This window comes from Sinocyclocheilus rhinocerous, unplaced genomic scaffold (assembly GCF_001515625.1).
Source record: "Sinocyclocheilus rhinocerous isolate Xijiao unplaced genomic scaffold, SAMN03320098_v1.1 scaffold2583, whole genome shotgun sequence".
NCBI classification, from domain to species: domain Eukaryota; kingdom Metazoa; phylum Chordata; class Actinopteri; order Cypriniformes; family Cyprinidae; genus Sinocyclocheilus; species Sinocyclocheilus rhinocerous.
Window position 1 is genome coordinate 479,321 of NW_015650696.1, and position 12,535 is coordinate 491,855.

The 12,535-nt window shown below is 40.5% G+C and overlaps 3 protein-coding genes across 5 annotated transcripts in view; 2 read left to right on the forward strand and 1 right to left on the reverse strand.

Moving 5' to 3' along the window:
• LOC107712270 (exportin-4-like) overlaps positions 1 to 7,785 on the forward strand; it is a 40,342-nt gene extending 32,557 nt beyond the window's left edge. The window contains exons 14-23 of the mRNA XM_016517456.1: positions 1,928 to 2,087; positions 2,284 to 2,453; positions 4,198 to 4,372; positions 4,512 to 4,805; positions 4,948 to 5,128; positions 5,211 to 5,329; positions 5,480 to 5,610; positions 5,736 to 5,853; positions 6,330 to 6,422; positions 6,527 to 7,785. Coding sequence (XP_016372942.1) covers positions 1,928 to 2,087; positions 2,284 to 2,453; positions 4,198 to 4,372; positions 4,512 to 4,805; positions 4,948 to 5,128; positions 5,211 to 5,329; positions 5,480 to 5,610; positions 5,736 to 5,853; positions 6,330 to 6,422; positions 6,527 to 6,724 — 1,639 coding nt within the window. The 3' untranslated portion in view covers positions 6,725 to 7,785. The remainder of the gene's footprint in view (positions 1 to 1,927; positions 2,088 to 2,283; positions 2,454 to 4,197; positions 4,373 to 4,511; positions 4,806 to 4,947; positions 5,129 to 5,210; positions 5,330 to 5,479; positions 5,611 to 5,735; positions 5,854 to 6,329; positions 6,423 to 6,526) is intronic.
• Positions 7,786 to 7,866: 81 nt separating this feature from the next.
• LOC107712275 (protein-lysine N-methyltransferase n6amt2-like) lies at positions 7,867 to 10,992 on the forward strand. Of its 2 annotated transcripts, none has more exons than XM_016517476.1 (5): positions 7,867 to 8,021; positions 8,162 to 8,330; positions 8,459 to 8,541; positions 9,899 to 10,188; positions 10,294 to 10,992. In XM_016517476.1, exons 2-5 carry the CDS (start codon positions 8,181 to 8,183, stop codon positions 10,422 to 10,424), a joined length of 654 nt encoding a protein of 217 aa, XP_016372962.1. In that variant the 5' UTR covers positions 7,867 to 8,021; positions 8,162 to 8,180; the 3' UTR covers positions 10,425 to 10,992. The 2 variants fall into 2 exon arrangements, with proteins under 2 accessions (XP_016372962.1, XP_016372961.1); XM_016517475.1 differs by having other exon boundaries at positions 7,868 to 8,021; positions 8,124 to 8,330; positions 10,294 to 10,989.
• Positions 10,993 to 11,101: 109 nt separating this feature from the next.
• LOC107712276 (interleukin-17D-like) lies at positions 11,102 to 12,486 on the reverse strand. 2 transcript variants are annotated; one of them, XM_016517478.1, is made up of 2 exons: positions 12,000 to 12,486; positions 11,102 to 11,430 (listed from the first exon to the last, which is right to left on the reverse strand). In XM_016517478.1, exons 1-2 carry the CDS (start codon positions 12,305 to 12,307, stop codon positions 11,118 to 11,120), a joined length of 621 nt encoding a protein of 206 aa, XP_016372964.1. In that variant the 5' UTR covers positions 12,308 to 12,486; the 3' UTR covers positions 11,102 to 11,117. The 2 variants fall into 2 exon arrangements, with proteins under 2 accessions (XP_016372964.1, XP_016372965.1); XM_016517479.1 differs by having other exon boundaries at positions 11,316 to 11,413.
• Between the last annotated feature and the right edge of the window lie 49 nt (positions 12,487 to 12,535).

A 12,535-nucleotide genomic window follows, 5' to 3' on the forward strand; every position in this document is an offset into this window, starting at 1 on the left:
AATTGTTCTTAAAATATCAAGAGAGTTTTTTGCTATTACAGTAGTTAGAGATCCATCATCCGTGCTGTATATATAGGTCCGGGTCGCTAAAGACCATAATATGTAATAATGATTGGCGAAACATTCATGCTTTTAAGGGTTAATGAGCAAAAGAGACTTCTTTCAAAAACATTTTTTTTAAATCCTGCCAATCATAAGAATTTGATCGGTAGTGTATCTCTTTAACATCTGGTTGTCTGATAAATGCCTTTTTCCAGACATAGTGGTAGTAATCAGCTTGTGAGCAGATTAACCAGCTAGCTGTTTGCTGATCATGCTGCCTACAGAAACAATGACTTGTTTAAAATGTATCACTCAGAATTGCTGCTGGAGAGAGCAGGCGTGGTGTAGCACAGGCCGTGTGATCTGCAGTTCGTTTGCCCAGTGGGGAATGCCCTGGCACGCGCCCAGCTAGGCCTGCCACGCGAACAGCAGCCCTCAAGTGGCCCCAGCCTCGGCGCCAGCCAATGCTGCAGCACCACTCCCCACACATTATTCAATTAGAGCCAGGCCAGGTGCCGCTCAGAGCCCATGGTCAGAGGGGAGCACTAGGGGCCCGGAGTCATGCGTGTGTTCAGAACCTATTTCCAAGTTGATTTTTGATTGATTTTAGGTTTCTGTTTTCAGCTGTTCATTTTATTTTATTTTTTTAAGGTCTGCATGCACCATTGTTGTATGGCTGGTTTGATGTAAAATTGTTTATTATTATTGTTGTTGTTGTATAAATATGAATCATAAATAGAAATTATAATACAAATATTTATTTTATAATTTCAACAGTAATAGGAAATATAAATAAAAATTAAACAATAAAATGTTTAAAACATTTTATAAAATTGTATATATAGCAAATAAAAAAAAATATAATATATATTGATTTTAATTTTTAAAGTATGTGTTGTTATTATTATTAGTAGTAGAAGAAGTAGTATTACAGTATAATACATATTATTAATAATAAATATATAAATACACATAATTATTATTATTGTTATTATTATTTTAAGTGAAGGGGGAATGAGCAGGAGGTGGGCTGCAGTCTGCAGATGTTATACTTAAACACACACAGGTTTTTTTTTTCGCTTGGCATTTCCAAGCAGATATTTGATCTGATTCTAATCTGATTGGAATGGGATACAGACTGAGAATTTAATGAATAGTGTAATTTTAATGATGTAGAAGCTGTTTATGCGGTTACTTGTTGGGTCTCATAGAGACCTAGTGGTATTGTCTGCAAAAATCTGCCTGTAATCTGATTTGGGCTTAATGGATGGAGTTATTCCAAAACTCTGGAATGGGATAGAGGTGAGGATTGAAAGATTGGAAGGACTCTGAGTTGATGGGTAGGGGAGGGATGGAGAATTTGAATGGGGGTGATGTGGAGGTCACAGGATTTGGAGAGACGGTAGGCTGGTGATGGGTGGGGGAAAGCGGGCAAACTGTAGAAGATTTGGAAAGACAGTGGGCCAAGGGATTGTGTTTCCCAATAACAGGCACCGACCCCGCAGCTCCGAAATGTCAGTGTGGTTTTATCTTTACAAACAATGTGAAACATTTAATGCTGCTGCACTCCGCGGGGCGCGTGGGATATCGGTCTTCCAGGATAGTAAGCTGCTGTAATCCCTTTTTTGTGTCCTCTTTCTTTACCAGTGGAGGTGTGAAGGAATGATAGCATTTGTTATTGTGGGCTTTTGTTGAGTCTCGGAGCATCTAGACAGAACCGCCATGAACTCTCTTCCATCCCTTCTGCCACTTCTCACCCTTGTTTTTCTTCGCTCTTCTTTTTCCTTTAAACAACAGACTGTCAAATTCTATTTTAGATTGTTCTGCTGGCAGGAAATTGCCTCATATATTCAGCTAGATTTGCACTTCCATTTCTCTGTCACAGGTTGTTATCGGCGGTGCTAAGAACCTCAGAGGTGGAATCTCGGGCTACACGAGCGAGTCTGACTGAGCTCCTGAGTCCTCAGATGGGCAAAGACATTGTCTGGTTTCTTCGGCGCTGGGCCAAGACATACCTGTTGGTGGACGAGAAACTCTACGGCCAAGTGAGTTACCAAAATTAGGTCAATCAGTGTGTGGAAACAGCTGGCATGACGTCTAAAAGAAACTGTTTCTGTTTTGGCTTTGTTCAAAAATCACACAAATTCCTGGAACCAAACCTAGACATTTTTATGTGACTTCTTATTACTTCTGACTCTTCCTCTGAGCGTTTGTCTTTTGTCTTTTACTTCTCTCCCTCAGATCAGTATGCCTCTCAGCACAGCATTTGGAGCGGACACGGAGGGAGCGCAGTGGATTGTGGGATATCTTTTGGAGAAAGTGATCAATAATCTGTCGGTGTGGAGCTCTGAGCCAGAGCTGGCTAATGACACTGTGGAGCTGCTGGTGACTCTGGTGGAGAAGAGAGAGAGGTTTGTGTCTGCGTGCTGGAGTAATGTGTATGTGGGCATCAATGAGGGCTAAATATGTGTCTATTTAGCCTAATGCCCTGCAGGACAGCTGCTCACTGACAGGCATAAGGGAGCCAGTGATGTGTGCACATGTCTTCATATACTGTCAGGTGATACAAGACCAAATGTTTTTAATGTGCCCCACCTGCTGGTGGAATTGTGCTATTGCATTGCAAAGTGATTTCTTAAAGGGGTCATATGATGCGATTTCAAGTTTTCCTTTCTCTTTGGAGTGTTACAAGCTGTGTGTGTGCGCGTGTGCGCGAGAGAGAGAGCAGTGTGTGTGTGTGTGTGTGCGTGCGCGAGAGAGAGAGAGGTGTGTGTGTGTGTGTGTGCGCGAGCGAGAGAGCCCTTTAACTTTACCATTGCATAATGCTACATGGCACTGTATATCAATGCTGATCTTTTTAGAAAGAAATATTGCATTAAGCAGTAGTTTCTGGCATTTGCTAACACTTAAGTCCATTCATAAAGGTTTTTTTTTTTGTAAAGAATGCTGCTTTTTACATCAAATGAAAGCATAGTGATTAGGCATTGTCAAGCACAAAAAGCACCATGAAAGTGATACATATGACTCAACTACTATATTCAGATTCTTCTGAAGTCATGTGATAGCTTTGTGTTAGGAATAGACTGATGCTTAAAGGGATAGTTTTTTTCTTCAGTTGAACAAAAGATATTTTGAGGTGTATAGGTAATGCAACAGTTGATGGTCCCCACTGACTTCCATAGTATGGAAAAAATGCTATGGAAGTCAGTGGGGAACCAGAAACTATTTAGTTACACACATTCTTCATTCTTCAGTTACACACATTCAAAATATCTTACTTTGTGTTCAGCTGATTCATACAGGTTTGGAACAAATGATGACAATTTATTTTTTTTGGTGGAACTATCCCTTAAAGTCACTTACTGAAAAGAAATCATTTTTTCCACTGTAACTTTTAAATCTTGTTCATGTACACTACCAATCAAAAGTTTGAGGCAGTAGGATTTTTTTAATGTTTTTGAAAAAGCTCAGTAAATATATATTAAAAAAAAAGTAAAAACAGCAAAATACAGTAAAAATAGTCATGTTGTTAAATATTATTACAATTTAAAATGATTACTATGTTTGTTTTTATTTTAATATATTTTAAAATGTAATTTATTCCTGAGGCAAAACTGAATTTTCAGCATCATTACTCCAGTCTTCAGTGTCACATGATCCTTCAGAAATCATTCTAATATGCTGATTTGCTGCTCAAGAAACTTTTATTAGTGTTGAAAACAGTTGTCCCTCTTAATATTTTTTTGTGAAAAAATTTGACATTTTGAAGATTACTTCAACAGTTCAAAATAATAGCATTTATTTGAAAAATATAAATCCTTTGTAAGGTTATAATTTTCTTTACTGTCATATTTGATCAATTTAATGCATACTGAATAAAAGTAAGTTTAAAAAAAAAAAAAAACTTACTGATCCCAAACTTTTTGATGGTAGTTTATGTGCATGTTCAAACTTGGCAAATTCAAACTCTTGCAGGTTTTATAAATAAGTGATGCAACACATTTGAATGTCATACAGGTCTGAAATTTCATATGAGTGATGGAAAGATGATTTCTTGGGAGAACTATTCCATTAACTCTTCTGCAAAATGTACTTCCTTGATATGAGGCTTATTCATCTGTGTTTATCTCAACTCGTTCCTCTCTCACGGTTCAGGGCAAACATCGTGGTGCAGTGTGAGAACTGGTGGAACTTGGCCAAGCAGTTTGCCAGTCGCAGCCCTCCTTTGCATATGCTGTCCAGCACTGTCCAGCGGACCCTGATGAAGGCCCTTGTCCTGGGCGGCTTTGCTCACATGGATTCTGATACCAAACAGCAATACTGGGCCGAGGTGAGAAACAAAAGGATTATTGAGAAATATCTGGAAGGTCAAGCATTATGCTGAAGAGAACACAAAGCAGGGAAAAAATGAGTTTATGAAGCATGGCCTCATTACTCTTCGTCTCTTTCTTTCTGTCTCTGCGCTGCAGGTACTGCATCCACTCCAGCAGCGCTTCCTCAACCTCGTTAACCAGGAGAACTTTGCTCAGATCTGTCAAGAGGAAGCCGTGAAGCAGGAGATCATTGCCACTCTGGAAGCTCTGTGCGGCATCGCTGAAGCGACGCAGATCGACAATGTGGCATCTCTCTTCAGCTTCCTCATGGACTTCCTGTCCAGCTGTATTGGCCTCATGGAGGTCTACAGAAACTCACCAGAAACGGTCAACCTCATCATTGAGGTTTTTGTGGAAGTGGCCCACAAACAGATCTGCTACTTGGGCGAGGTGAGACATAAGTGCTTGCATTGATTCTGATGTGATCACACATTTTAGATGTAGCCTTTCATGCATGGTATTTGTAGAGAAGACCGCATTCGTACTGCATCCTAAATATGTTTTTCTACGCACCACCTCTCTGTCTCCGCAGACTAAGTCTATGAAACTGTATGAGGTGTGCTTGACGCTGCTGCAGGTTTACTCCAAGAACAATCTGGGTCGCAAGAGACTAGATGTAGCCGCAGAGGAGGACCAGTACCAGGACCTTCTGCTAATCATGGAGCTCCTCACCAACCTGCTCTCCAAAGAGTTCATTGACTTTAGTGACACTGGTATGAGTGTTCATTCATGATTCATGTCATTTGCATCATAGCTTGTGAGCTGAGATGAAGAATACGCGTGTTTTGTGTGCAGATGAGGTGTTTCGTGGGCAGGAGCAGAGCTCTGGTGCTGGACGGGCCGTATCAGCTGCTGATGTTGTGCTGTATGGGGTGAATATTGTGCTGCCCCTCATGTCTCAGGACTTGCTTAAGGTAAAATTTGACTTTTGAGATGCATTTTGAAAGTTCAACTCAGTAATCAACTCAGATGTTCCTACATCATTTCATAGCAAACTCAGAAACTTGAAGTAAAAGGTGTGCTACTGTTCTGAAGTACTCCGTCTTTCTTTTTCTTCTACCCAGTTCCCTTCTCTGTGTAACCAGTATTATAAGCTCATCACCTTCATCTGTGAGATTTTCCCAGAGAAGATCCCTCAGCTGCCTGAGGAGCTCTTCAAAAGTCTCATGTGCTCCCTGGAGCTGGGCATGACCTCGTATCCTTGCTGTTTTTGTGTATAAAGAAGAGAGTCTGTGCTTGCTAAGCACATTGTGTTGGATTTTCATTGTTGAGAGTTTTTGTTGTTGAATTATGGTGGTTTTTCCTTAACACACACTGCAGAATGAGCTCAGAGATCAGTCAGCTGTGTCTTGAGGCTTTATCCCCATTGGCTGAGCAGTGCGCCAAGACACAGGAAAAGGACACACCCCTATTTATTGCCACACAACATTTCCTTAAAGTGAGTCACATGATGTCTAAACCAGTGGTCAACTGTTGTGGGTTTGTAACAGGCGATGTGTGTTGCCATTCATTAAAGTAATAAAAGTAATAATTTCTTTCAAAAACAAAAGTTTTACTGACCCCAAACTTTTGAACAGTAGAGTACATAATACAACAACGAAGGAGAACATCTCAGCACAAAACAAGTAAACACATTTTATACCATATTTTCTCAAAATTCACAAAAAAAATAAGTTTTTCTATTGACAAGGCTGTCAGTAGATATGGACTGACATAAAAGGGATGAAAAATATGTCAGTATTATTTCCTGTCAGTATTAACAGAGTTATTGGCTGATGTCAATTATCTCAAAATGGTCAAACTTGCGCTAATGTCACTAACCTTCATTGTAATGTCATAGTCTGTGATTAATATACATGTATAAAATGTTGATTAATAATGTACATTTCTCTGTCACTCTTTCTTCCTCCACAGCTGGTGTTTGACATGCTGGTGCTCCAGAAGCACAACACTGAGATGACCGTAGCAGCTGGAGAAGCGCTCTATACGCTAGTGTGCCTTCACCAGGTACGTTTTATGCTTACAGTATGAAGTTTACCTGAAAGAAATGGATGATCTTGTGATGTATTAGCAGTTGATGAACGTTTAATAGGTGATGGTGTTTGTCTTAGGCGGAGTATTCAGAGCTGGTGGAGACGCTGCTCTCCAATCAGAGGGACGCCGTGATCTACCAGCGGCTGGCAGACGCGTTCAACAGCCTCACTGCCAGCAGCACGCCTCCAACCATGGACCGCAAACAGAAGGTGGCCTTTCTGAAGAGCCTGGAGGAGTTTGTTGCCAATGTGGGGGGGCTTCTGTGTGTCAAATAAGCCACTTCCTCCAGCAGCTGTCCACAACAGCTTCCCCTCTCCACCCCCTCTACCACTCAGAAAAGCCTTTCACCATGCCAAACCATGGAGATGCTCAGCTCCCGCCGCACAGGCTGAGACGCCTCTGGGCCTTCTGACACACAGAGAGGAGAGAGAGGCTGGCAAAGGCCGAGAGGAGAGGGGACGGCCGGCCGTGATCATCTCAGTCTGATCTGACCATTGTTTACTTTACCACTGAGAGCTCCTCAGATGAACATTTATGAAATGCAGAGGGGTAATCTTTCATAAAACTGACCTTCCCCTTTTACACAAACAAACACACAGTCTTTTGCAGACGCTTCTCCTCGAGTGCCTTTGGTTTCTCACAGCTCGGATCCAGCTGTGTCTACAGTGGCGAATAGAACCTTGTCATACTGCTATCACGGTAACTAGGATTGTGAGCTGTGGTTGCCATGATAACGAAAAAGCCTTTCACAATGAAACTTTAATTGCAGGAAGGCCCTTTTGGAAAACCAAATCACTTTTGTGTTTAAGGGTGTATATATATTTTCAAAAAAAGACAAAAAATGGAAGTGTTTAAAAGGACTGGAAGGTTTTTATAAGATTATAGTTGACAGAACTTTGAATTTTTTTTATTGTAACCCCCTGAAGAACAAGGGGGGCTTGTTTGAATTTCTTTCTGATTTATTTGATTGATTGTAGTTTTACTCTTAGCCGTTGATCATTTCGCCCCGATCGCAGCAGTATCACTGAAAACGTTCTCAACAAAAATTCATGTCTAACAAATTATGATGGACATTTTTCAGATGATCGCATGATGTTCCCAACAAGGTTTTGTTTTTCAAAAATAACTTCAACAAGGTTCCACTTAGACTAGCACATGCACACTCAGAGTCAAAGTTGCTGTAGCAATAAAATACCAAAAATGACGATCGAGGGATGTCAGTTGTTTTATTCAGGGCATTTAATGGTCTTTATTTCCATTGTTCAAAGCACTAATTGTTATTTTGGAATGCCTGAAATGATCTGTAAAGTGTATATAAACTTGCTATAAAAAGTGAGTCGTCTTTCTTGGTCTACATTTTCAATATGTTATCTGTCTGAATGAAATGTCTGGTCTGGAAATATGCTCGCTTGAATATTTTTCGCGTTTCAATTGCTGTTGGGCTTTAGTGTGATTGTACTCCCTCGGCCACCGTAGTGCAAACACGTGTGAAGCTGTTTGCTATGTTCTGTTCCTCTGTTGTAAGCTTGTATAATACTGCTTAAATACACACTGTAACGGCGTCGTACGTTGGTAAGTGTAAAGACTGGATTAACCCTAAATTAGGTAATATATATATATATATTTGCGACTGTTAGCATCATTACTGAATGAGCGTTATGCTGTTTTTTTCAGCATGCCTCCCGTAGTTGACGTGTTCCCGTGTCATTTAGTGATGAAGGGTCAGTTATCATGAGCGACAGTGACGATGATGTGCCTCAGCTCTCCGCGGCGACCCTCGCAGCGCTGCAAGACTTTTATGCCGAGAGTGGAAGGACGGAACTGGAACAAAACTCCACCAAGACCGACAAGTTCTGTGTTGGTGCTGTAGAGGAAGACTGGGTACAGTCAATGTACTAGAAGTGCCTTGAGTGATGATCTGTTAATTGTTATACATGATCTTGTATATATTTGTTAAACACACGTATATATCAAGTGCGTACCTAACCAGCTCGTGTTTCTGTAAACAGCGCATGAGTCAGTTCTGGTACAGTGAAGACACGGCCACACGGTTAGCAGAGGAAGTCATGCAGCAGGCTGGAGAACATGGCAGGTTGGTCTCAAGCGCATTTGGTCAGATTTTACATGCGTGCAATCGTTTCGGCATGTGTAGAACAGAAGCTCAGTAGTGATGGGCGTTCATTTGATGAGAAGTGTATAACTGCAGCCTGGAGATCTCCAAATGGGGGCGGGAACTCCCAAACGGGGTGGGAGCTCCAAAATAGGGCGTGGCTTCCTCTCATTGAAGGACGCCCCTTTTGCTTAGAACAAAGCGATAGAGTAAAATCTTTGCGCTGCGCTGGGACGGCTCGGGAGAGCTCGTGGGTGATTCCCGTTTATATCATGAAGCAGATGTTCAAACTCCAGTCCGAACACCACTGGCCACGAGCTTTGGGATGGCCCTTACCGGAGGTTACCTCAATACACCAGTAGGAGGCGACAACTGAGTGGTTTTTTAATTGTGCGGTGAGTGAAAACATTCACTCAACCAATTCATTAAAAACATGGTTTATCATAGTCATTGAAAAACTCAAAAGATTAACATTTACGTGTAATTGTTCTTATGTCTCATTAAGTGGGAAAATACTCTTGGTATTTGACAGGTTGACTTCCCCCTATTAATCTACACCAGTCACAAGTGTTTTATTTTAGATTCAAAACAACCTGTAGTTTTTTTTTTATCAGATTGGCTTCAATATAAGCTATTTTTAGACTAAAGAGGAAGTTTGAGTTCTGAAACTTGCAGGATGTTTTTATAGTACAATGACCTGTTATATGTCAAAAGATCAAGGGAAATTTGATTTCTCAGTTCATGACCCCTTACGTAATTGTGATTTTTTTTACAATTTAAAATAGATGTTTTCTATTTGAATATATTTTAGAATGTAATTTATTTCTGTGATGACAAAGCTGAATATCAGCATCATTACTCCAGTCTTTAGTGTCACATGATCCTTCAGAAATCATTATAAAATACTGATTTGGTGCTCAATAAACATTTCTTCTTATCAATGTTGAAAACAGTTGTGCTGCTTAATATTTTTGTGCAAACTGTGATACATTCTTTAATGAACATAAAATTCAAAAGAACAGTATTTATTTGAAATAGTAAAGACTTTTACAGTGTTACAAAAGATTTATCTCACTTGTGATCTTGCTAAATAGGTTTTCACTCTTTTTGAAAAAAATAAAATAAAATCTTACTGACCCCAATATACAGTAGTCAACATTTGAAGTGGATCAAAAAAAAGTTCATAAAAGTTGTCCTAAAACCAAAACAATACCCGTTCTTGTCTTAGGACAACTTTGATTAACTTTTTTTTGATCCACTTCAGATGTTGACTACTGTATATTACTGCTCCATTATGTGTCCCCTCTCACCCAAATGTATTTTTTTTCCTGGCTTGTAGGATAGCTTGTATAAGTGCACCAAGTGTGTATCAGAAGCTGAAACAGTTGGAATCCACGAGGTCGGACAGTGTGTCTGCTGTTTTGCTGGAGTTTGACCGACGTTTCGCAGCATATGGAGATGAGTTTGTGTTTTATGATTACAACAACCCTCTGTGCCTGCCTGAGGGTCTGCTTCCTCAGAGCTTTGACATCGTCATCGCAGATCCTCCATACCTGTCTGAAGAGTGTCTCGGCAAGGTGGCGCTCACCATTAAATACCTCACTAAGGGAAAAATCCTGCTCTGCACAGGCAAGTGGAAATGAATATATATAATATATACATATATAATGTTGCAGATTCTTAAAAAGTTTTTTTTATGTCTTGTTCATGTTCACCTTTGCCTTATTCTTATAGGAGCTATTATGGAGGAGCCTGCTGGGAAACTTATAGATCTGAAGATATGCAGTTTTTTACCAAAACACAATCACAATCTGGCCAATGAGTTCCGCTGCTATGTTAACTATGAATCAAGCCTTCTCTCATGAAAAAAGCTTCCAATCTGCCAACATTTGAGCATTGTTTTTTTCCCATGAAACATCAGATGATCATGTGGAACAATAAATACTCTAACTCCAAATGGTTCATAGCAAGATCCAGATATTAGAGCGGAGGATTTGGCCCTTCATCAGAGATCTGTGATCAGTCTTTGATGATGCTTTGGCTGACTTGCATTGTCAATTGCACACCCAGCTTTCAGGCATAAAATTGAAGCAAACAATTTCAGACAGCTTAACTTTGTTTCAATGCATAAAATGGGCTAGAAGTGAATGTTTGAAATGCGTTTATATATAATATACAATACACAAGACTTTTGCATTATCAGTGGTGTTGTTGGTGGTTTGAATAAAGTAATCATAGGAGAATTGACAAAGTTAAGCTAAATAATATGTCCTCTTGTAAATGATATCCATGCATGCTTGCCTTTAACAGAAGCATTTCTAGTGATCTCCTGTATACTTGAAAACAGTTTAACTATATTAAGTTATTTAAAACCATGATGCTGACTGGCTTTTCCCAAGTACTTTGGATTAGAAAATGTTTGTATTTTGGCACAGTAAGTTTTCCTTTTGCTTGGCACTGCAGACTAGAATCTGCAGATGTGAGAGCAAGTTCTGTCTCAAGTTTTTTGCTCACCAAAAATGAAGTGAAAGAAGAAAAAAGTCTAAAAATGAACCAGATCAATTATTTCTAAAGGTGCTGGAATTTTTAGATGAGACTCTTTTCACACTTGGCTTGCTCTTCTGTGTTTTTCTGTCTCTTTCCAACAATGGCACACAAGTACAACCCACGGCGATGGACACGTAGCTCTCTGTGTAGGAATGACGGCCCCCGACACACGAGCCGGTCCGGCGCAGTATGACGGTCGGCATGTACACTGGAGTGCTGCGGAAGCGGTCACTTTCCTCCCCGTTCGGTTCGGTCAGGCATCCTTTACACAAACAGTACGCCTCAGGGAGATATCGCGGGTACCTCGCTGGATCATGAGAGATTCTTGGATCAATAACAATGAAAAAATAAATATTTTATTGCAGACAAAAAGGCGAGACATCTTACAAGACATCAAATCTTATATGAACACATAATCGAACCGGTTCTTCAGAACTGAATCATTTTTATGACCGAAACAAAATCGATTCCCGATTGAATGATTCTTTTGAGTCAGTTGCGTCAAAATACGTGTGAATCAGACGCTACGGTTGTTGAATCAATCTGATTTGCTAAATCGCATGTTATTACTTTCGCCATCTCGAAATAATCCAAAAATTGTGGTATCTTATATTTTTGTCTATTTTTTTCATGACGTTATTGATATGAGTAGCCTATTTTGTAGTGTTTTTTTATTTACTTATTTTTATTTTTTAACGAATAAAGGATACAAACTGAGTTTATAAAAACGAATTAACGAATGAACTGTTAACATTTTTGTTTGTATTTTTGCATTTATGCCGCCACTAAGTCCGAAAAAAAAACCCACTTCTAAATATTTCTTCCACATAAACACTAAAACCGCTAAACTCCTTTGTATTCCCATCCTAGTCTTCAGGGTTTTGGGGTCCTACCTGTACGCCCACGGCGAGAGGCTGAGGAAGTTGACTGGGGTTCGTGGTCTGCCGCGCGCCAGGCGAGACGCTGATTGACAGGTCAGATTCTGGCGCTCTGGAGGGGCGAGCTGCAGGGTGTGATGAAACGCGCTGAGCACCCCAACCGACAGTCTCCCAAACATCTGCTCCAAAATCTCCTCTGGTAAGTCCAGACATGAGCGAGTCCTCGGTGCTCTCCTGGACACCTTCAGTCCCCGTTCACCCGGCGCGCTCCCGCAGCACCAGAGCAACACCAACACAAGCGTCGAAACAGCTCGACCACGCATTTCAGTTTACACCGAGTCTAAACGCGCTTTACTGTCAGGAAGAGATTGCTGGGAAATATATATTAAAGTAAACCTTTGAGAGCTCTTAAATCGACCTACAGAAACTGCCCAGTTGTTGAGTAAAGCGGTCTCATCCGCCCGTCCCGTAAATGCGCTCAGGATACTTGACTCCAGTTATTGGGCGGACTGTTTGATACTGAACAATGATCATGATCTGCTTGAGCTGAT